At 34.0% G+C, this 25,704-nt stretch overlaps 1 protein-coding gene across 2 annotated transcripts in view; it reads right to left on the bottom strand.

Moving 5' to 3' along the window:
- Positions 1-25,704, bottom strand: part of LOC129233123 (ATP-citrate synthase-like) — an 85,897-nt gene that overhangs the window by 31,105 nt on the left and 29,088 nt on the right. For both annotated transcript variants that reach the window (XM_054867184.1, XM_054867183.1), the window contains exons 3-11: positions 24,730-24,852; positions 22,788-22,850; positions 21,858-21,956; positions 16,920-17,011; positions 11,324-11,403; positions 8,469-9,010; positions 6,830-7,083; positions 2,039-2,312; positions 992-1,163 (exon numbers count right to left, since the gene is read on the bottom strand). In XM_054867184.1, the coding sequence (XP_054723159.1) occupies positions 992-1,163; positions 2,039-2,312; positions 6,830-7,083; positions 8,469-9,010; positions 11,324-11,403; positions 16,920-17,011; positions 21,858-21,956; positions 22,788-22,850; positions 24,730-24,852 (1,699 nt within the window). The remainder of the gene's footprint in view (positions 1-991; positions 1,164-2,038; positions 2,313-6,829; positions 7,084-8,468; positions 9,011-11,323; positions 11,404-16,919; positions 17,012-21,857; positions 21,957-22,787; positions 22,851-24,729; positions 24,853-25,704) is intronic.

Genomic DNA, 25,704 nt, shown 5'->3' with positions numbered 1-25,704 from the left:
AGTGACTAGATAACAAAAAGTCACTGGACTAAGCCATCTAGTGACTAGATAACAAAAAACCACTGGACTAAGCCATCTAGTGAATAGATAACAAAAAGTCACTGGACTAAGCCATCTAGTGAATAGATAACAAAAAGTAACTGGACTAAGCCATCTAATCACTCAATTGCAGAAAACTAAGATGACTAGGACAAAGCTGTGTAGTACAAAAGTCACATGACTACGGTAAACCGTGCCACAATTCATGGTATCGTTCGGCACGTCCTCCGGCCTCTTCAGTTCGGGGGGGGGGGGGGGGCAGAAACAAGACTCTCCTATGATGGTGACTCCCTTGTGTGCAGCCATCTTGTTCATATTCTCGGGTATCCCCTCCGGGATGATAATGATAACCCGGATCTGGAGGTACTGCATTGTCTCCAGCGTGCTCTTATAGGCCGAGCCGATGCTCACTCCCTCATCCTCGGGAGGACCTGAATTTGTCAGCGATCGTGAGCCGCCAACGGCAATTCTCCAGCTCACCGATTTTACTCTGCCGGTTTGGTCCACTTAGTCACTGGACTATGGTTGACTGAATTACTAGATGTCTGAAACTAAGCCATCCAGTCACTAGATGTCTAAATGAGTAAGCCCAACGATATTCAGAGGTCTAGTGACCGGATACCTTAGTTTTAGACACCTAGCAATTCAGTCAACTCTCCTCTAGTAACCGGCCAGACCGAACCGCAACCAAAACTGGCGAGCTGGAGAATTAGCGACGGGAGCTTGTGGTCCGTCACTGGTTGTAAAAACTAAGCCATCTAGTGACTAGATGACAAAAAGTAACTGGACTAAGCCATCTAGTCACTCAACTGCAGTCAACTAAGATGATTAGGACAAAGCTGTGCAACACTAAAGTCACACGACTACGGTCGACCGTGCCACGAATCACGGTAGCATTTGGCACGTCTTCCGGTCCCTACAGTTTGAAAGAGACTCAGTGAGGGCGACTCACCTATGATGGTGACTCCCTTCTGTGCGGCCATCTTGTTCATCTTGCGCGTCATGTTCTCGGGTATCCCCTCGGCGATGATGGCGATCACCCGGATCTGGGGGTACTGCATCGTCTCCAGGGTGCTCTCGTAGGCCGAGCGGAGGGAGGCGAAGCTGATCATCACGTCTGCGTCCTGGAAGGAGCGGATTTTCAGGAAAAGGGAGTCTAGTATCTCCTCTTAGATAACTGAACTTCATACTATTAACATTTTACTGTTTTTTTTATTAATAATATTGCTAATATAGCTGTTATTAATGCTGTTAATATTATTAATACTATTATTAATGTTACAATTAAATGTTTTCCAATCTTAGTATTAATATTATAAGCATTTCTATTGCCAATATTTATCATTAATCACTACTATTAATATTATGAAGATAATATTAATATATTATCCCCCCCCCACTACAGTGGCTGCCCCTTATAGGAATGATGTGTGTGCTAAACAGTTTTGATTCCATAAAGAGGCTGAATTCAACAAAGCGGCTGATGTTCTGTTTTTGACAATTTGATTCATTAAAGCAGCTGGTTCAATTAAGCAGTGATTTAATTAAACGCCGTCCACTGTATTATTATATCATTGCTAAAATTATTGATATTATATTATTGCTATTATCAGTTTTATTAATGTTACTAGTATTCCAATTATTAACATTATTAACACATATATTAATCTATATGTTTATGAAATTATCAATAACATTTTTCCTGTTATTAACATTTTCACAATTAATTTTATTCTGCTATTGCTACTATTAATATCACTAAAGTTCCAATTCTTAACATTATTAATTATTATTAATACAAATAACTATTATTAATATTTTAAAAATTTATTTTATTCCATTATTGCTTTTATTAAAATTATTGTTATTGGTATTACTGACGCCCCAGTTAATACCATAATCAACATTAAGAACCATTAATATTACTAATATCAACACCACAAATAACGTTAAATTACTTGACATTCCATCTCCTATTTCTCAATGAGTGGACACGTACCTTGTGCCTGCGCATGGCGTCGGCCATGTTCTTGTAGACGGGGATGAGGATCTCCTTGTGCCCCCAGTAGAACTTCTGCTTGTGGTCCCCGGTGAAGGGGTACACCATGGCGGCCACCGAGCACTGGTCGCGGGAGCACACGTAGTCAAAGTCCAGCATGCCCTGGACAGCCCGGTTCTGCATGCCCCACACGATGGCACGCGTGCCCCGGTGGAAGAGGGGGCGCCTCGCCCCGCCCTCGGGGTCGAAGGAGGCGGAGTCCACGCTCGAGCTCCTGCGGGGGAGAAGAATCGAGTGAGCGATTTAAGACATGAGTGGTGGTCACTAAAGATCGGCCACTATGCTTAGTCAACTAGATATCCAACATTGAAGTCAACAACCTTGAACATTGGAGAAAATTTAACTTAGTCACTAGACATAAAACCAAGATTAGTCACTGGACATCTAAAACTATGACATCTTAGAGCCATTGGACTCAATTCATAGACTGTAGTCAACTAGGTCACTAGATGTCCCAAACTAAGATGTCTAGTCACTATGCTTAGTCATATGATTATAAGTCAATAGACATTCAAAACTTTGACATGTAGTCGATAGAGATCCAAAAGTCACCTAACTTGAACAGTGGAGAAAATTTAAATTAGTCACTAGACATCTAAAACCATGATGTCTAGTGACTTAGACATCTAAAACTATGACATCTTACAGCCATCGGACTCAATTCATAGACTGTAGTCAACTAAGTCACTAGATGTTCCAAACTAAGTTGTCTAGTCACTAAACTAAGAGTCCACGCTCGAGCTCATGATCGGAAAAAGCCACGGATCATGAAAAGGAACAAGTAATTAAAAACACAAGAGGTAGTGACTAAAGATGGGTCACTACTTGTCAATGAAGTCACTAGATATCAAAACCTAGGCCAGTCAATTGAAATTGAAAAGTCACCAAACTTGAGCAATGGAGAAAATTTTACTTAGTCACTAGACATCTAAAACCACGACATGTAGTAGATAAAAATCCGAAAGTCACCAAACTTGAACAGCGGAGAATATTTAACTTAGTCACTACACACCTAAAACCAAGACATCTAGTCACTAGACATCTAAAACCACGAAATCTTAGAGCCACTGGACTCGATTCATGGACTATAGTCAACTAAGTCACAAGATGTATCAAACTTCTGCTTATGGTCCCCGGTGAAATGGTGGACCATGGCGGCCACCGAGCACTGGTCACGGGAGCACACGTAGTCAAAGTACAGCATGCCCTGGACGGCACAGTTCTGCATGCCCCACACGATGGCCCGCGTGCCCCGTGGAAGAGGGGACGCCTCGCCCCGCCCTCAGGGGTCGAAGGAGGCGGAGTCCTCGCTCGAGCTCCTGGTGGGGAGAAGACATGAGTGGTGGTCACTGAAGACTGGTCACTATGCTTAGTCATATGATTATAAGTCAATAAACATTCAAAACTGACATGTAGTCGATAGAGATCCAAAAGTCACCAAAGTTAAACAGTGGAGAAAATTTAAGTTAGTCACTGGACATCTAAAACCATGATATCTAGTGACTAGACATCTAAAACTATGACATCTTACAGCTATTGGACTCAATTCATAGACTGTATTCAATTAAGTCACTAGATGTCTCAAACTAAGATGTCTAGTCACTAAACTAAGAGTCCATGCTCGAGTTCATGATCGGAAGAAGCCGTGAGTCACGAACAAAACCAACCAATTAAAAACATAACAGTAGTCACTAAAGATTGTTTACTATGCTTAGTCATATGATTAGAAGTCAGTTAAGTCAATAGACATTCAAAACTGACATGTGATCGATAAAGATCCAAAAGTCACCTAACTTGAACAATGTAGAAAATTTAACTTAGTCACTAGACATATAAAACCAAGACATCTAGTCACTAGACATCTAAAGCCATGACATCTTAGAGCCACTGGACTATTCATAGGCTATGATCAACTAGTCACTAGACATTCCAAACTAAGATGTCTAGTCACTAAACTAAATCACTAAACAACAGTCAACTAAGTCATTAGACGTCTAAAACTATACTCTCAAGACAGTACAAAAAGTACAAAATATGATAATTATAACCAACCAATTTAAAGAAAAAACGTACTGGCGGTAGTCAATAACAATGGTCACTATGCAGATCACAAAAAAGTAACAACTATCTTGCCAATTTAAAGAAATAACATACTGGACGTGGTCAATAAGAATGGTCACTGTGCTTAGTGTAAAGATAAGTCAATGAAGTCAATAGATATCCAAAACTATGACACATAGTCTATGGAAATCCAAAAGTCACCTAATGTGTACAATGGAAAAAATTTAACTCAGTCACTAGACATCTAAAACCGAGACATAGTCACTAGACGTCTTAGAGCCACTGGACTCGATTCATAGACTAGATGTCTCAAACTAAGATGTCTAGTTACTAAACTAAATCTCTCGACTGCAGTCAACTATATCACTGGGAGTCCAAAACTAAACTCTCAAGTCAGCAGACATATATAAGTCAACACTTAGTCAGTAGGTCACTTAGTCACAATGTCTAAAACTTAGTCTATTGGCCTTAAGTTTTAGACATTGAGTAAGTTAACTATAATCAATGTCCAAAACTTATATGACATGCAGTTGAAAGAGATCCAAAAGTCACCTAACGTGAACAATGGAAAAAATTTAACTTAAGTCACTAGGTATCTAAAACAGAGACATCTAGTCAGTAGATGTCTTGGAGCCACTGTACTCAATTCGTAGACTGGATGTCTCAAAAAACTAAGATGCCTGGTCACTAAACTAAATCGCTCGACTGCAGTCAACTAAGTCACTGGGCGTCCAAAACTAAACTCGCAAATCACTAGACATATGGATGCCTCAATTGCCAAATGAACTCCACTTTTCTTATTTAAAAAAAACCTCATTTCTGCTTCAACATTGCTTTATGCATTGGTTCTGTCCATTTCTGTCGATGTTATGGCAAAAATTTTAACACGAGGGCCCATTTACACCTATGGATAACACCATCTTCTTCATAACTACTTTCTCTACTTTTTTGTATTATGGAGTTAATCGACTTAACAAGTGAGGCATCCATATATACTGCCGTGTGCAGGTAAAGGGCAGTAACTGCAAATTTCTCATTTTTCATTTTTTTGCATTTTTGTCATCTATTGTACATTATCTTTATTGTACAAGCTCACTTATTTCGTTTCCGCTGAAAAAAAGGCGCGAAAAAGACGTCTACTTCCAGCATTTCCCTATCGTTAGTATGGAATCCAAAACGAGTTTTCAAATATCTCGAAAACTCATTTCTGCAGATACTGCCGTTTACCTGCACACGGCAGTATAAGTCACAACACTTAGTCAATCATACTCAATGTCACAAACTTAAGACTAATAGACTTTCATCTTGGGGTCGAAGGAGGCAGAGCTCCTGTTCAAGCTCAAGATCGGCAAACCACGTTATTAACCAATTTAAGACACGAAGATTAACAAAGATGATCAATTAAAAATGTTCCAGAGTATTAAATCACGAAAACTTATTTAAAATGTATTGATGAATAGTTTTTAAAAGTAGTTCAGTCACTAACCCTCGAATAGCCAATAGTGAACTAGCTCAATAGACATCTAAAACTAAAATGTCTAGTCACTACAGACTCATTGCTAAGCTTAATCAAGAGCCTAAACCAAGTCACTAGATGTCTAAAACTAAAGAGGTCTGGTCACTAGACACTCATTTTCACTAAATACAGTTTAAGGCCGGTTGTAACTATTTTTTTCATACATAAACATTTTTTTTTCCCTGCCCTAAGTGAAAGACACTACGTCCTACCAAATAAACTTGTGAAGTTTTTTTCCCCTGTTAAATCTATGTCTATAGACAAACCTAATCCTGGTAGTGTTGTAATACTGTGACCAGGATCTGCATAGGCTTCACAATGCTGCCAGGTTATGGTTTGTCTCAACTATGGATGACAAAGTAGAGCAGCTAACTAAATGCAGCTACTAATTAGCGCAGCCAGATATACTTTCTGGAGAGGTTTTTTTTTATGAAAAGTACCTCCTTTAAAAGGTTTCTTGATCAAAAATACCTTTACAAGAGGGTTTTTTGATCAAAAATACCTTATAAGGGTTATTTTTGACCAAAAATACCTTATAAGGGTTATTTTTGATCAAAAATAGCTCTTCTGAAGCGTTATTTTTGATGAAAAATACCTCCTTTAAAAGGTTTCTTGATGAAAAATACCTCCTGGTGGGGGTTTTTGATCAAAAATACCTTTACAAGAGGGTTTTTGATCAAAAATACCTTATAAGGGTTATTTTTGACCAAAAATACCTTATAAGAGTTATTTTTGATCAAAAACATCTCTTCTGAAGGGTTATTTTTGATGAAAAATACCTCCTGGTGGGGGTTTTTAATCAAAAATACCTTTACAAGAGGGTTTATTGATCAAAAAACCTTATAAGGGTTATTTTTGATCAAAAATACCTTCCTTCTGAAGGGTTATTTTTGATCAAAACAACCCTTCATATGCATAAACTACAGTATTAGAATTTGCATTTACGTAAAAACCAGTGGCTCTGGGGGGTGTTTCACCCCCAATCCCCCCCCCCCTTGTTGCGCCACTGAGTAGAACAATACTTTTTCATAATATTTCTAACAATTTAATGACCTCAACGGGTTAATGAGCAACAGTACCTCAAGAACAAAACAAGCAAGTTCAAGATTAACCAATGGTGCAATAATATTTCACCAAACAGAAAGCGGACTCACCTGGAGCGGTCTGCGAAGGAGGACAGGCCGTTGCCGGAGTCGGTGCGCGGCAGTTTGCTGGGCGGCGCGGACTGCACCATGCCGCCCGGGAGCAGGAAGTTGGCGGTGGTGGGGGGCGCCGGCTCGGGGGCCTCGGGCAGCCGCTCCTTGCCCATGGCCATGGCCACGATGGCCGTCATGTGCGTCTCCGGACCGAACACGTGGATGGGCACGCCCAGGGTGCCGCCCACCTCCCTCATGACGCGCAGGCCCTCCTGGGGGGAGAGAGAACGAGGACAATGGATGACATAAAGATGAATAGCAATAATAATACTGCCGTGGGCAGGTAAAGGACAGTAACTGCAGAAATGAGTTTGAGATATTTGAAGAAACTTGTTTGGATTCTATACTAACAACAGGGAAATGTTGGAATATGACTTTCTCACATCTTTTTTTTTCTGCAGAAACTGAATTTGCAATCTTGTACAATAAAGCTAATGTACAAACGCTGACAAAAATGCAATAAAATGAAAAATTTGCTGTTACTGCCCTTTACCTGTCCACGGTTGCTATGGAATCTGAAAATGTCTGGTCAAAACTAGTTCATCGAGCAAAATGGGGAAATAAAAACTTGATGTGCATGCTTCCCTCATTCTAATGAGACTGCTTTCATTTAGAGGCTAACTCACATCTTCAAAATCTGGAATCCCCGAAAACAAATAGATGCTTTCACTTCCACCTGCAAATGTATATTAGCCTTTCCATCTCAATGGCAGTCAGACAGTAAGTCACTAGATATATAAAATGTAAGACATCTAGTCACTACAGCCTAGTCTATGACTTAGCCAAGTATAATGAACAAACTAGTCACAAAAGTTACTAGACGTCTTAATCTCAAAACATCTAATACTAAGATGTCCAAGAACGAAGAAGTCGAGTCACTAGAATCTAAAAGTGACCTTATTTAGACTGTGGACTATAGGCTACAAAATCGCTAAACTTCTAAGACTAGATATGTAAAAATAAAACAAAGATGTCAAGTTTCTAGATATGAGTCGATAGCCTTACTCGAAAGACAACAATTAACTAAGTCACTAGATGCCAAAGCGGAAAAAAACCCACAAATAAATAAAAATAAGGGGAAGTAAAGAATGTTGAATTAATAGCATGGGGATTGAATATATATTTTTAACATTTTATCCAAAAAAAAAAGACTTCTCTTAGCCACTTAGACCTTAAAAAATAAAAAATGGAAAAGTTAAAACAATAAATGATGACTCATCTAATGCTTTCTAAATTAAATTAGCATAAAATTCAAGATGCATGGTAAAAAACATTAAATAATTTTTGATTCAATGATTGATACTTTAATGCTTACTTAAACAAAACAAAAAATTGAAAAAAAAAAAATTTTTTTAATTATTTGTTATTATATTTTTATTAATTTATTTATTCATAGTAGTTTATACATTTGGGCATTGATTTTTTTCAACATCAATTTGTTTTTAAAGTAAAATTCTCCATACTTTCCAGCATTTTAAGAAAATTTTCCAAATTAGCTAGTTTTCCCTGCCTTTTTAATTTATAAATTCCGTGTATTTAAAGTTTTTTCAGTTTTAATAATGGTGACCCTGTATTAACATCAGACTGAATTGATCACCTGGTAGTTGGGGCCGGCCCTGCGCACGAAGATGGACACCCGGTGGTCGACCAGCTTGGTCCGGTACTCCACCAGCGCCTTGACGATGCCCTTGAAGGTGGCGGCCACGTTGGTGAAGTTGGCAATGCCGCCGCCCACCAGCAGGATCTTGCCCTCCGGGGCGGGGGCGTCCGCCGTCATCAGCGACAGCAGGGTGCGCGCGTACTCGTACGTCTGCATCTCCGTGGGCGCCCCCGAGTACTCCCCGTAGTTGGCCAGCTCCGAGGCGCCGCCCAGCTCGCACACCGTGTCCGAGTAGATGACGGAGGCGCCGCCCCCGGCCACCATGGTCCAGATGCGGCCGTGCCGGTTCAGGATGGTGAGCTTGAGGGAGGCGCCGCTCCGGGCGTCGAGGTCCGCGACGTACGCCTCCTCGGGGAAGGCGTCGCGCCCGAAGGCCGGGGGGAAGGGGATCTCCCCCCACTTGGACTTGCAGAGGAAGTCGGCCGTGGCGTCCAGCTTGGCCGCCAGGTCCAGGACGTGGATCCGCCCGTCCACCAGCACTGGAAAGAGAAATAAGCGGAGACTGGATTCGTCTGTGAATAAAGTCTGATGGCGAATACGGTTGTAACAATATTTGTCAAATAACGTTCCCCGATTTAACGACTTTTAAACCGGATAAATCCTTGAAACCCTAAAAGACGTGTAAGTATTCTTTTTTTAATTTTTGCAAGATTTAAACTGTACTTAAATGGTTTTTTATTTTTCATTTGAGTGGCAAATTTTCAATATTTGTTATTGGATTTTCATACAACTTACTATTTCCTGAACACTAGACAATACAAAGCCGACTATGCAAAATCAATGCTTTTTTCCCTCAGTTACGTTTTTTCATCGACGTGTTTTGTTCAGAAAATAAATTATATTTCTTCTATTTTGCTCAATGGAAGTAAAATCCAGCAAAATAAAAAATTTAAGATTAGCCGATCGGCGACTGCAAACTCTTGATACAGTAAAACCTGTCTACAACAATACTGTTGGGACTTAAAAAAATATCGTAATAGACACGTCATCGTTACAGAAAATTTGATTATTAATGCTGACATTTTGCTGCGGCCAAAAAAAATTTTGTTATAGACAGGTTATCGTTATAGACAGTATCTTTATACACAGGTTTCACTGTAATAGGAGAAATTTTTAAAATCCCCTGACTTTTTCCAGAAATTTAAATTTTGCTGAGAATTCCCTGATTTCCAGGTTGTGTTACCACCTTAATGAATAAACGGAGACTAGATTCATCAGTGAATTTTTACTAAAACATGCATTTCATAAACATGCATTTCATACACTCATTCATATTGATTTCTGACTTTGTTCTAAAACGTATGTATGCTTTCATGAAAAATTTATATTAATTCATCAAAAATCAACAAGTGTTAAAAGAACTCATGACCATCCGTGGAGAGGAAACAGAGACTGGATTCATCTATGAATAAAGTAATTTATAGCAGATGTTTTGCTCTTTAAAATTGATTTCCGATTTTATTTCAAAGTCGAAAGCTTCAAAAGGCAATGTTAAACCAGCACCACTGGATTGGAAAAGGGAGACAACTGCAGTAGTGGATTCATCTATAAATTGCACAATCTATTAGCACCGGGGTGTGTCATTTATGTACTTATTTTTATTTTCAGCTTTTATCTTTTAATTGTTATATATTTAAAAAATAACAATACATTATGGATCACAATTATGAAATACTAGTTTGACAAATAATGATTTGAACAGGTTGCGGGTATGACGAGACAATCACACAGGTAACATTAACAAATCCTGTTACAAGAAAATTATTCAGAAAGTAGATACCACATGTTATGATTTGTAATGACTCCTTACATTTGAATAGCTATCATAATTAAAAGCAAAATTTTAAAAATTTTAAATTGGCCAAAATAATATGGCTTTTAATTTAAACAGTTTGGTTTTTTAAAATAATTTGGCTGGAAAGAAACAAAAGGAGATACCATGAGATACATGGTCGCATCAGATAATCCCGTAGCTTTTTCACAGACTGTGAATTTATGAAATGTCCTTGTTTAAAAAAAAATGAAATTGTTAATTATAGGGATTAATTTCAAGATTTTTCATACAAACAAATTTTACTGCTTTATACTAAGTACAATTTTTTTTTTTTTTTTTGGTAATTTGAGATTTATTTTGAAAATAAGTAAATAATTTTTCCAACCATTATCGCCCCAAACTTGGGGAACAAATTTCTTTCACAGTTTTTAGTTAAAATCTTATTTTTTGTTTATTCTTAAAATTATAACTACTGATTAACAAAATTCAATGTTAAGAGGTCTTAGTTAATTTGGTAAAGATTTTAATATTAAATAGGATTTATCTTCAAACACACCATAAAAACAGCATTGGAATAGAATGCTAAAAAATTGTTTAGCTTTTTCATAGACAAAATAACTTCTCCTTAGAATCGTTTTATGTTAGAATTTCACAAAATATCAAGCGTAACTCAAAAACTTTCTTGCACATTAAAAAAAAAAATCTAATCAATTTTTTTTTTACAAATCTTACTTTTATTAGCATTAAAATTCGGGATACAAGATAAAGGTTATAATTTTTGGACATTTATGTTAGTGACTAAAATGCAAAACCAGAAAAAATTCATGAAATTGAATCATTTTCAGAACCCCCCCCCCCCCCCCCCCCCCCCCCCCCGTTCTGCACATAACTACTTGCAAAGCATATAAACATGGAAATAATTTCAACAGAATATTAGAAGCACAAAACTGTTCTAAAATACGATTTGTAACTAAAAACCATACATTTCACAAAATAACCAAGGCGAAATATAACTTACCCAAAGGATTGATCTCCAAGTAGGTGAAGTGGAGCGATACATACAAGTCGTACAAAGCGACGATGAAGTCTGTCACTAACCTGGGGTAAAAGACAAAACTTTAATGTTTTTTTTTTCTTTTTTCAATAATAATCACGCCCAGAGTATTAAAAATATTGCGGACTAGTTCTTACAGGACAAAACTCTTTGGGCAGCGATGTTACTCTGAATTTTTCTATCAACTCAGAGAAATAATTTGTCGGGAGACTAAAATTTTTACTCAATCTAGAAAACAAAACATTGTTCTTCCACTTGCCACAACTTACCGATGCAAATACAGGTTTTTAATCCATGCAGTCACCAAAACTAAACACCCAAGTTGCCCAGATGATGATAGTGATATTAGACTCCAGTTACCAAAAACTCTACTGAAAAAGGGCTGCAACCAGAAAATAATTTCGGGGAGTGTTTGAAAACTTTCATGCAGAGCTTTGCGTTATTTGTGCTAATGTTCGAGTCGTTTTCTTATCGATCATGAAAACGTTTTATGCAATTAATATACATATGAAAGACATTCGACTTTTGGAACAATATTTTTTGGACATTTTTAAATATAAAGAAACATTTAAATGTCAAACTGAACTTTTCCGGAGTTGAACCCCAAGACCCCCCCCCCCCTTGTATACAGCCCCATACTAAAAAATTTTTAAAATTTTGCCTGTTAAAATAACCTCACTCCTCCTATTAATCAATGTTCCATTTAGAATTCTAATTGTCTTGTTACCTATTTTTCACTGTTCAATTTGATTTTCGAACTCCAGAATTTGAAAATAAAATTAAGCATTGTGAAATCCTACTTTTAAAAAAAATAGTGCTCTCCCCTCTAACCATTGTTATTTAAAGTAAGTAAGCTCAATTAACTACAAACTACAAGTATCTATACACTCAAACCACAGAGGTTCGTTTGGAGCATTGGGGAACAAAGAGGTCTGCGGTCTTAAAGTTTGGGAACAGGGATGCCCCCCCCCCAAAAAAAAACTTTTCTCAACCCTCTTTCTCTGTTTTATTTTGTATCTTTAGCTTTCTTTTTTCATTTGATTTATTTATAAAAAAAAAATTTTAATTTATTTTTATTTTTTTAAATTTATGTTTAATTTTAATTATTTTTTTAATTATTATTAGTTTTTTATTAGAGAGTTCTGTACTACAGCAATAATAACACATGCACAGCAACTAATAAATAAATGAAATAAAATATGAACAGAATAAAAATAAATCAAATGAATTTAAATAAATTTTAAAAAAATTAAAATTCCCTTTCCCTTAAAATTTTGATGGCAAAACTTGCGCCATAATCCCCCCCCCACCCCGTGGCACCCCTATTTGAGAAGACATGCTTTAGGTCACAGTTCATATTGCTAACCTTCGGTCTCCTCACTTTTATGTGGCGCAATTTTCCAGACTTGAAAGCTCATATTCTAATACCGTATTTTCATTTATAAGTGCCGCAGATAGTCTCCCCCCCCCCCCAATAAAAAAAATCCAAATTTTAAAAAAACATTGAAAATGCTGTCAACAGATGGCACCACATCGTACTGCTACCGGCAGGTAGCACAACGTAACTATTAACATGGAAAAAGTACGTCAGTCAGGTCAAAGTACGTCAGTGTTTCAATATTTTTTTCTCACATAAAACATAGTTTTTCGATTTTTTTCCAACGTTTTTTGATGTTCTATTTTGCTTCTGAATTCTATATAAATGCTTTTAATAATCATCCATTGATTTTATACGTCGAAATAAGCAGTAAAAATGACTTTTTAAATCAAGTCGGCGAAAAAATTTACTCCGACATAATCCCATATGTTTCGAGAACATTATCCGTTACTGTTCAATATTCGTACGTCGACCTATGTCGTTCCGACGTCTATCAATATTTTTGTGCTACTTGGGCCAGAGAGTTTGACATTGGCGATGCATTGAGGAGGAAGGCTCTGGATAACAAACACGTCTCCTTCCAAGGTAAGAAAATTATATTTACAGTAAATTATATACAGTAGTGTCTTGAAAATTCAAGGAAATTGGGACTCGTGCCACCTTGGATAACTGAAAACTCGGATTATCGGAAAAATTCTTTGGACTACATAAGGACATGCACTGTTCACTTCGTACGCTATGAAAAGGAAATACAGGGTGGCGACAGGAACGTCGAAAAAAAGTTCCCTGACTTTTCCCTGATTAAGTTCACTGAATTTCCCTGATTTACATCACCGTGGATAATGGTTTTCTTCCTTTACCCTACCTGAAAACCATTGCATATTAAATAAAATGCAATGTTTAAAACATTTTAAGCTGTTAATTAAAAAAATATATTTTGAAAAAAAAGCTTCTTTTATTTTAGTAAAAATAGTAGGTATATTAAATTATCTTCAGAGAAACATTATAAGAAATCTAAAACAAATACTTCACTTCCAGTAACCTGTTAGCATAAGAATTCTAAGAAATTATTAAAACCACTCTTGAAGACATATTTAATCACGATAAAACGAAAAAAAAAGACATTTGGAAATAATTTTGAAATGAATTTTCAAGCAGCATAATTTCATAGTATATAATTTGGTTATAAAATAAAATAATTTTAAAGTCGGAAAAAAAAACCCTTCATATAATCTACAGCGAATGGCAAAAACAAAGTTGGTTTTCATTTAACATTCAATTTTAGTAATTAAATCGAAAACGCTAAGTAAAATACCTTTTAAGCAATTAAGTCGGCAAGTATTAATTTAAATTGGATTTTCTAAAAGGGATGTTTGTTCATTCCTTGAGGCAAAACAATGTTTTAATTTCAAATTATTTTTTGTATCAACCAACTTCTTACTTTCTCCAAGGCATCTCTTAATCCATCTCTAACAGTCAATGAATATTTCTTGCGACTGTTATTGACATAAACCTTTCAATATCATGTAATTACCTAATTGTATGTTGTTAAGAAAGTTATATTCAAATCAAAATAGTTTGATTTTCAGATTAAAGTGTAAATGTCCCTAAAATTATCAACCAACCACCTCGAATTAAGCGAAACCTCGGACTTTTAGGACTCCGATTTGAGACTCTACTGTATAGTTATGAAAATTAAAAATATTTCTTTCATTTGCATTTCATTCCAGCTTTTTTTTTTACAAAAAATTGTGCTTTTAAGTTGTTTAAAATTGGGAGCAGAGCATATATTAAAAAAAAATGTCCTTGAGAATATATTTTGATGTGGCGTTTACACCCGAAAATACGATAATAGTAATGAGCGCACGAAAATTAGAAGTGACATTCAAAAAAAAAAGAGTGGTGATGCAAATTGTTCACCATTTTAACCTTGTGAAGGACCCGGCCCATAAATAAGATACGTAAACTCTCCCCCATAAAAAAAATTCTGGAATGCCCTGCTATACAAGTGTAGTGCCCTACCTTATACATTGCATTATTGCATTTTTTTCGACAACCAAATGGAAAAAAAATAGAGAAACCTGAAAAATGCAATAATAAAAAATAATGATAACAATTATGTCTAAGCAGAGAGTAAATACCTGAATAAAATCATAATCAATATCAGCTTGAAGTTAAGTAAATAAAACGTTAACATTAATTTCTATCCGTTAAAAGTCGTGAAAGCAAAACATTGTTTCGTTTTAATTAGTTCTCAAAATATGTAATGAAACTCACAACTAATTTAAAAGAAGTATTTACGTAATTAATTCTACTACATTCTCATTCCGTTAATTATTCAAAGGAATAGAAAAATTCCAACTCTTAATAAATAAATACATCGCACAGAGCAATATTGATAGCAGACGAATTCAGCAAGTTGGTAATGAAAAATAAAATGAATTTTCCATCAAAATACTGCGCTAACTTCCTGTGGGAGAGCAGTACATCGTCCACTATATTAGCCCCTTAGTACAACCAACAGCGCCCTCTAGAAAAAGTGAACAATCGTTGCCACTTTGAAATAGGAAAGATTTATCTCCTCCCTTCTACCTTCCTGGTGCCAACAGATGGGGACATTGCGAAAAAAATGAAAAAGACTGACTGCAGAATGTATGTCTGATTTGTCTGTTAAACTCACTCATATTGTTTTTTAGTTGTATTTCAAAAAATTACGTCTAAAACAGAGAGGGTTTAAGGGGGTGGGAAACTTACTCATCAGGTATAGTACAGAGAGTTTGACATTGGTGAGTGGATAAGCAATGAATGTCTCCTCCCAAGGAAAGAAAAAATAATTTCAGTAAAGTATATATAATTTTGTTAATTAAAAATATTTCTTTCATTTGCATTTCATTCCTGCTTTCTTTACTAGTGTTTTTAAGTTGTTTAATGTTGGTGTGGAGCTTATGGCGGGTGCAGTGCATACATTAAAAAAAATTTCCTTGAGATTATATTTTTTTTCTGATTTCTATATAAAAGCTTTTCATGATTCATCGATTGAATATTCACGTCGAAATAAGCAGAAAAATAACTTTTTAAATCAAGCTGGCGAAAAAATTTACTTTCAAATAATTCTATATGTTTCACAAACATTATTCGTTATTGTTCGATATTCGAACATCAACCTATGTCGTTTCTACGTCGATTGAAAATTTTGTGCTACTTGGGCCAGAGAGTTTGACATTGGTGAGTGGATAAGCAGTAAATGTCTCCTCCCAAGGAAAGAAAAAATAATTTCAGTAAAGTATATATAATTTTGTTAATTAAAAATATTTCTTTCATTTGCATTTCATTCCTGCTTTCTTTACTAGTGTTTTTAAGTTGTTTAATGTTGGTGTGGAGCTTATGGCGGGTGCAGTGCATACATTAAAAAAAAATTTCCTTGAGATTATATTTTTCTTCTGATTTCTATATAAAAGCTTTTCATGATTCATCGATTGAATATTCACGTCGAAATAAGCAGAAAAATAACTTTTTAAATCGAGCTGGCGAAAAAATTTACTTTCAAATAATTCTATATGTTTCACAAACATCATTCGTTATTGTTCGATATTCGAACGTCGACCTATGTCGTTTCTACGTCGATTGAAAATTTTGTGCTACTTGGGCCAGAGAGTTTGACATTGGTGAGTGGATAAGCAGTAAATGTCTCCTCCCGAGGAAAGAAAAAATAATTTCAGTAAAGTATATATAATTTTGTTAATTAAAAATATTTCTTTCATTTGCATTTCATTCCTGCTTTCTTTACTACTGTGTTTTTAAGTTTTTTTATGTTGGTGTGGAGCTTATGGCGGGTGCTGTGCATACATTAAAAAAATATTTACTTGAGAATATATTTTGCTGCGATGCTTACACCCCAAAATACGGTAATAGTAATGACGAAAATTAGAAGTTTGATCCTCCCTTCCTGTATGACGTACATTTAAAAAAAGAGGGGTTGTTTAGATCATTCACCATTTTAACCTATCTATGGCCCAGCTTTGGTGTCAACAGATGGGAACACTGCCAAAGAAATGAAAAAGATTGCGACTGTAGAATGTATGTCTAGTTTATTCGTTAAACCCACTCATATTGTTTTTTTTTGTCATATTTCAAAAAAATGATATTCAAAACACAAAGGGTTTAAGAGGGTGGGCAACTCACTCTTTGCTATCTGGCGACAGATTCTTCAGCAGGATTTCTACGATGGCTTCCCTGGAGGGCTTCTCGTCTATCGGCACATCCAGCTTCAGGGCCTGAAATCGGGGAAAATTGGGGTTTAACATGAACACCGTCAGGGATAGAAAATATCGGATATTTTGATATGTATCCGATATTTTCAATCTGCACAAATTGAAGTCTTCAAAATAATAAATGCAACCTCAAATCACTCTTTATTTTATGGTATTATAATTACAATACGTAGCCTTAAAATTATTCATATCTAATATTTCATTTTACATTTCTATCAACTTTAATGGAGCTAATGTAGCATCAGCTGTTTTGCTCATTTTTCTTCTGTTAGCTATTTTTACACAGTTGTATGATTCAGACATAAAAAACATGAATCAGTCAATGCACAGTCGAGAGATTTTATTTTTTTTTTCCGACCAGAGTTTAATATTTAATCAGGCACTTTTAATATGAATGAAAATTATTACATACTATTACTTTTATGAATATAAAATAAAAAGGAACATATGTTATATTACTCTGTTACATAAATGATGCATTCAGACATTATAAAAACTTAGTAAATAACTTTTTTGTTACTTTTAACAAATGAACAAATCACTATGATTACTATAATTTTTTTTATTGAAGATACCATTGTTAAAAAAAAATGTCAAAAATATCAAAAAATCATGATATTTTCAAAATAAATATCAGATATATATTGTGATATATGTCATGATATATATCGGCGAAAACTGATTACAGTTCATGTGTATTAATTCGTAGTGCAAGTGAATGTGGAGGAAGGTGAAATAGTTATTTTTTTTAGTGGTTAGTTTTTTTTTTGAAAAGCACACCGAGAAATAGCAAGATATTTTAGAATAAAATTTGCAATGAAATATTTTTTGTTTTTGGCACTAAATAAGTGGAAATTCTTTTTTTTTTATTTAAATTAATACATGAGAAAAATGAATGAATAGATTGAATAAGTGAGATAATAAGAAAAGGAAGGTAAATAATATAGTTAATGAATGAGTATGCAAGTGATTTAATAAACAAATGAGTAAGAAAAAAAAGTGGAAATTTTTTTTTTTTTTTTTTGGCTTAGGTTAAAAATACTTTAAGAAAGGAATGAATATGTAAACAAAAAGAACAAATATTTAAACTAATACATGAGAAAATGAATGAATAGGTTGAATAAGTGAACTAATAAGAAAAGGAAAGTAAATAATCTAGTTAATGAATGAGTATGTAAGTGATTTAATAAACAAATGAGCAGTCTTGCATAATATAGATGAACCCGCAAACGGCATTTGCAGAAAAGTTTTGGCTCTGCAGAATTTTTTTCAAACTGCTAACATTAATTTAAATAAAAATATATAATAAAAAGTTTGTTTTTTAAAGGGAATTTTAAAAAAAAAATCTCAGTTTATTTCTGTTAAAATCTTTCACCAAAAGCTTTTTAAAGCACATGTGTGAAAAAAATAATGGTTTTGGCAGTTTTCTTCAGTTGGTAAAAAATAAGCAAATATATATTATTGTTAAAAAAATAATAATTAACTGATTTAAAGCACTTTTTTTTTTTTGGCTTCTTTCATATTTGAATATAAATTTAATTCTTTATTCAAGGATGAGTTAGGCAAAATAATTATTTGCAGAAAATTTTCCAGAAAGGATTTGTGTTCGCAGAAAGCTTTTCATTTTATCTAAGTCTGCAAATGAGTAAAAAAAAAGTAGAAATTTTCATTTTTTTTTCTTTAATTTGTTTTATGATGGGAAACGGATAAATATGTTTTAATATTTCAAAAAGTTCCATCCCAAATAAAGTGTTTTTAATATAAAAACTATTTCTAAGATCTTGGTTCACACCGAAAAGCACGAAATAAAATAACTAATGCCTTGATGAAAACTTTAAAAAGTAACAATTTTATTATCTTCATATTCAGGTTAATTCTTAAGCAGCCAATATAGATTAAATTAGGAATTGAAAGAAGGAATATAGACGATAAATTAAAAGCTACTCGAACATAAATTGCATAGTGTACACCACCATTTCTTCTTTAAAAGGTCACAGTAACTTTCAAACATTTTTTTTAATTTAAGTTAATTTTATACTTCCTTGAAACCATAACATGCATACTTATTTTGCAATCAATAATTTACTTTCAAAATTTAAAAATATTGCCTATTTTTTTAAAAAATTCAAAAAACTGAGGAAAATTTCAATTTTTTAAAATTCCTAAGGTTTTTTTTTTTTTTTTTTTTTTGCACTCATTTTAAAAAAAAAAGTTTTTTGCTAAACGATCACTATAATCATCTCTAAAAATCTGTGCATGCATTTGCTTATGAGTTTATTAGAAAATTTTCTGTGATTCATTATGTAAAAAATCAAAGTTTTTTTTTTTAATTTGGTTTTTAAAGGTTTAAGCATTCTCTAAACATTCGAGTCATTTATAAAATGCTTATCCAATGCACAGTTTTGTCAAATATGTTATCCCAATTGCAAAAAGTATTACTTTGAAGCTGTATCTTTAATAGAAAAAAATCCTCAGGGATTCTAATGACATGAAAACACAAAAAAAACCATCGAGAAAAAACAATTTAAAGTTCTTCTTCTGCATAAGAACACATAGGGAGCATGACCTAAAACCACTCATAACTTTTTAAATATTTGAACTAAAGTAATGAAACTTTTCCCCCTGTGTTCAGAATAGTTTTTAGTTTCGAAATAAGCAATAAAACATTTTTTGATCTTTTCGTCATTTTTGAGGTATTCCTTAAAATCTATTTACGTACAAAATTATTCAACGAAACACCGACATTAAAATAATTTAATGGCTCGTCAATTTTTAATAAGGCGATGGAAATTGCTATTTCCATACTCATATATGCGGGCACTCCTTTTTCGTGTAATTGGCTCGTTCATTAATTGGGATCATGCCCAACAAAAAAAAAGTCAGACATATATTTTTTAAATCAAAATTGATTGGCCCCCCCCGGAGATGTGTAGGCAATTAAACCCTTGTTTTATTCATCTAGTTCATTCGTAAATGTTGTTATTTCTATTTCTGAATGCCGAAGATATCGTGAAATTTCAAACTTTATGGTGTACATGAAATATACAACTTTAATAACACAAAATTGTAGGAAAGAGAAAAAGAAAAATCGATTTAATGTGGTCGAACCTCGTTAAAGTGGAATTTGCAAGACCACAATAATTGTTTCTTGTTGATCTGATTTCAACTCATCCAATCAATTATGGAGTGATCGTTAACTTGCTGGGGAGAACAAATATTTCATGTTAAAGGGTGGTTTAAGTCACATGATTTTGCGTTAGAGAGGTTCCACTATGAAAAACAACGTTAAAAAAAGCACAAATTTGCCAATTACAGCAGACACGTGTTTGACGTCACATTGCTAGATTATGGTTATGATTACACAAAAATGTAATCAATTACATTTACAAAAATGTAATCGATTACACGAATCGATTACTACGTAATTGACGATTACTATAAGCCTGATACACGCATATCGTTGCCTCAGAGCAACAGCAAGATACCTTAGTGTTATTTATGAGATTAGAATACTTGCCAACCTTTAAAGAAGAAAAAATAGGAGATTCCACTAGCGAAATATTTCACAACAAAATTATTAAATTATGCTTTTTAATAACATGAATACTAAATTTAAACTGAAATGGAGATTTTTTGCAGATGTAAGCTTATTGGTTGCAACAAGAAAAATAAAAAATACTGCGAAGGAAAAACCAAATAATGAGTGAATTTGCTTAAAGTTTCGTACATTCCACATAGTCTCTACCAAAAAAAAAAAAGTCGCTACAAAAATTTAATATCCAAAAAAAAAATCAATATTTTAATGAAAATAAAATATGAAATAAGTAGGTATAGGGTAGCATGTGCTAAAACAACTTCGAACTTTCAAAATAACTGAAACATTTTTAAGATGCAAAGGGATTGAAATCTGCTGCCATTTTCGGCAAAGCACATGCTTCGTTGAACGTGCAATGTGGAAAGCTTCTAAAAAATTATTTTTTACAAAATGAGTTATTAATTGGAAAAATTCTTATTCCCTGACATTGGTGGGTGACTAGAAAAAAGCGCCACCTATTGAGAAGAAAGTGAAACATTTTGATGATTGATTGAAAAACTGCAAAAACGGGAGAAAATGGTAAAAAACGGGAAATCGGGAGATGGGAGCAAAAAAAACGGAAGTATTCTGTTAAAAACAGTCGAGTTGGCAAGTATGTGGTTTGCTTCTGAAAATTTCAGTCTTGCAGTTTATATAAATTGCACTACAGTAGAAGACCATTAAAACGCACAACTTGGGACCAGAGCTTTTGCGTTATACAGGTTTTTGCGTTATATAGGTCATTTCACAAATTTTGAAACTATATTTACAATATATCTATATATTAGCACTTCAGAATGAGTTTTATCTGCGATGAGTATTAAAGCACCGATATTACAGTTAGCCATTCACAAATAAGTATGTTTCACAATCAAAATCCTGCACTTCTGCTAGCTTCATGGTTTGCATAACGGCTGCATTTTCAAGAGCCATCTGGAATTTTCTGTTTGCTATGAGTACTCATTTTCAATTTGAAAGCTTTGAAATCAGATGGAAAGATGAGAAACTTTCAAAATTTCATTTGCCTAACAATATTTTTGTTTGCGAAGTAAAACAGATGGGTTTTTTAAGCTTCCAAAACCTATTGTTTGCTTCTGAAAAGTTGTGCGTTTTATAGAGAATTGTGTTATACAGGTCGGCGTTATAACGGTCTTCTGCTGTATATAGAAGCCGTGACAAGAGCTTTTTAAGTCATCAAGGTTTTGAGTTATAAACTGATTTCGAAGCTAAATTGTATCGTCTGGAAGAGAAATATCGTGAAGAGTAGTTAGTTACCTTGGAGTCGACGTCCCCTATGTCTATGCCCCCCTCGTGGTGGAATAGGATGGTGTCTGCATGCCTGTGAGAGTGGATGCAGAGGTAGACCTCGTTTTCCTGAAAAAAGAGAGAAATCAATATATGTACCTAACTGGATTGCACAGCAAATAAAAATCATAATACAGGGGTATCCCTTGTATAACATGGTTTATTCATTCCGTGTAGTATCAAAACCGTGTTATACAAGACTTAAAAAAAAAAAAAAATTTACTTACTTTTAATACTAATTATGTATGTGCAGGAGAAAAATCAGGTTAAGATGTATCGTGTTATATTGAAACCGTGATCCGTGTTTTATCGAAACTGTGTTATAGGAGACTTAGAAATAATGTAAATCAAGGGATGTGTACTATGTTGTGTTGAAACCAAGTTTCATAAAAACAAAGTAAAAACTTGTTAGAGTTATTATCAACCATTAACAGCATGCATTAAACCAAAATGAAATTCCATCTTTTATAAATATAACATTCGAGTTATATCAAAACCATGAAGTATTTAATTCAAGTCATATGCCATGTAATTTCGAAACCTGTTATAATAATCGCAAATTTGGTACCGAGTCATATCGAAACTGTGTTATACGAGGGACGCCTTTTTCCTGGTACAATATAGTATTTGCTCATTAAACATTTAAATTCCTGGAAAATAGGATTAAAATTAAATAGGATCTCTCTATTGCTAACTAAAATTTGAATAGAAAGTCGAATTAATTTCTCTGCGTAAAATGGTACATTAACTCATTTTGAAAAATCACCGATTTTCTGTCGGGCATCCTTCAAAATATGCATTTGGGTTTCTGACGTTCAACTGCGATACTTAAAATGCTTAAATTTTACGCCAAATACAAGAAATGTGTGGTAGTATGCAAATACTGGAAGATTAACTCACCTGTTCGTGTGGCAGGAAAGGTTCCACGATGAAATGGTGCAATCGGCCCGTAGTACGTTCCACCTGGAAAAGATTGTGTTTGCACGTGAGAATACAGAAATAGATTCCATGAATTGGGTATGAAATGAAAACAGGGAAAAATAAACTCAATGGACGACGAACAAACACAAAATAATAAGAATGATGAAAGAAGAGATACACAGAACAGCAATATAATATACTACTTTTTCTTTTTGGTACTTTTCCCTTAGAGGTATGTCAATTTGAGACACTATTAATTTTTGCCGATTTCAATTCAGGGTTGGCAAAAACCCGGGTTTTTTTTAAAAAAAGCCCATGGACCCAGGGTTTTTTTGAATAAAATAAAACCCAAAAAAACGCAACTAAAGCTGGGTTTTTAAAAAGAAATGTGGGTTTTTTTGTCTTTTTTTAGGGAAAATGTGGGGTACTTGTAGCATATTGTTGCGTAGGTATATGGACAAAGCACAAAAATTGTCTTCTGGTAAAAAAAAGCTGGAAAACTAGTTAAAATTCAGTGTTTTCTGAAGAAAAGTATAAAAGACGACAAAACCCAAGAATGGTGAAGTTCCAGATTTTTTTAGTTTCCATGATTACCAACAGTTAAGACAAAGTTACTGCTCGAATGATGAAATCTATTATTCGTTTTTAATTAATATTTTTTTTTTTTTTTTTGCATTTTACTTTATTGTATTTCGTTTTGTTATGCAAAACTACTCTAGAACCTCAAGTAGTTTAAATCCCCTTTTTACTGAATTCCACCTCAATCAAGACATGTCTTTGAATTTTATGTTGCCTGTTTTTCTATTTCTGTGTACAGAGTAATATTAAACTTTTTTGTAAGATAATGAAAATACTGTACATCCTATTCGGTTTTTTGTCCGACCGTTTGTAAAACCTGTTCATTTCTAAAAAAATATACCTTGTTTATTCGAGATTTGTGACGTGTTTGTTTGCAGAAAATAATTCACATGAAAGCCTTTCGGCTAGATTAGTTTCCTCTGTACAATCTACAAATAGTGAGAAAATCAGACGTGACAGGACTTGGTCAAGACAATTTGAGTTATTTATTGACTAGTTAAAGAAAAAAGTTAAATGCACTTACTTAAAATCTTTGAAGTATTTTTAACTGCCATTAAGAGTTAAGAAATACTATTATAGTTCAAAATTCAGTTTTTATGTTCATTGTTTGTGGTGAAGAACAAATAAAAAAGAAGTTTAAATTGTGAAAGTATTTAAATTAATTTTTTTAAAAACTTCTCAGAAAATTTAAAAAAACCCAAAAGTGTGCTAAATAATGGGTTTTTTTAAATGGGTTTTTTCGAAAAAACCCATTGGATCCAACCCAATTGGGTCCAATTCGGCCAACCCTGTTTCAATTCATTCATCACTATTTCGAACTAAAAATTTCGTAGTTGGCGACATTTGACAACTACAATTTTTAAATTCAAGGGTTGCCATATACTTGTAAATGTATCATCACTAAACACTTCAGAAATGTTTCTATCATCACCAGGCCACCAAACCGAGAGACGTACCTTTAACAAAAAAAAAAAAAGGTACCTTCTTTTTCTCCTACAAAATGAATTAAAAAGTTATTAGTACATTTTAAGAGGCTAGTAAGGATTTTAAAAAATGTACACTACACTATTACTAAGACATACCACATCAAACAAGGGAGCAAAATATGTCCCTTGAACTAAGAAATTTCAGCAACAAAAAAAGACGGAATGCCGCAGCGAAATACTTTATCTTGTTCAATCCATTTGTACGTGTGTGACATTTTTACGCCTATATTTGCACTTTATTTATGGATATTTTGAGCTTTCTCCTTTCATCGGGATGTATTCAAACACAAAAAACAGTCATGTGGGTCCAGAGGTGAGGAAGAGTGGAGGAAGTGGGGGAAAAGTGGATCCGTTACCTGAACGTTCTTGTTCATGCGCTCATCGATCCAAGCCCGAACTCCAGACAGATCAGCGTTGATCTTGATCAGCCCCAACTTCCCACGCCTCTTGATCAGCTGATCCGGCTTCACCACCAGTTTCTGCAGAAAGGAACCAAATTAGAACAAGTGGAGTAAGATGAAATTTATAAAAAAAAAATTTCAAACTTTGCAATCAGGGTTCGTTGATTTAAATCAAATGTTTTTAAGAAAAATCACTTGATTTAAAATGATTGATTTTTTTTAAAGAAAATCACCCATTCAATCCAGAAAAAAAAAAAAAAAACGAAAAACATTTCAATCTAGATTCTTAAAATCAGTTGATTTTATTAATCTTTTATAAATTAATTTTATAAATCTTAAAAAATTTATTGAATAGTTGGAGAACTTATCTTAATTTTGAAAGCAAGCTGAATGGAATCATCTATTGTATGAAATATATTATGCTTATAAATGAAAAGTAATTAGTACCTACAACTTTTTGAAGATATAAAAAAAATTTGATTTAAATTTTAAAAAATCCAACTTTTAAGACTTAAAAAAACACACACACACACACACTTAAACATACAAGATCAAGGAAAATAATGAGTCAGTTTCAAAATTTGATTTGCAAAATGTTGCATTTTGAGGTTTATCAAAACTTTTTTTATACATAATAAAATGATAAAGTTTTTGTAATCAAATATTTTAGGTAAGATGCACAGAAGCAATACTTATAGATATAGCAAATAGAGTATGAACCCTGTGAATAAGTTTCCAGGTTGAGTACTTTTGATTTGATGAAAGTTGTCAAACTGTTCTTTCATCCCACCAGGAAAGCTTTTGGTCTGACCCCCCGGTGTTCTTTTTACCATAGTAGTCTTTTAATTAAAAAAATTGTCGAGTGCAGTCTTTGATCTTCTTATTTTTTATCAATACAGTAGAAGACCATTATAACGCACACCTCGGGAC

The sequence above is a fragment of the Uloborus diversus genome, unplaced genomic scaffold (genome assembly GCF_026930045.1).
Source record: "Uloborus diversus isolate 005 unplaced genomic scaffold, Udiv.v.3.1 scaffold_18, whole genome shotgun sequence".
Classification (NCBI taxonomy): domain Eukaryota; kingdom Metazoa; phylum Arthropoda; class Arachnida; order Araneae; family Uloboridae; genus Uloborus; species Uloborus diversus.
Note: the sequence above shows the minus strand (reverse complement) of the source record. Positions and strands in the feature narration are given on the sequence as shown.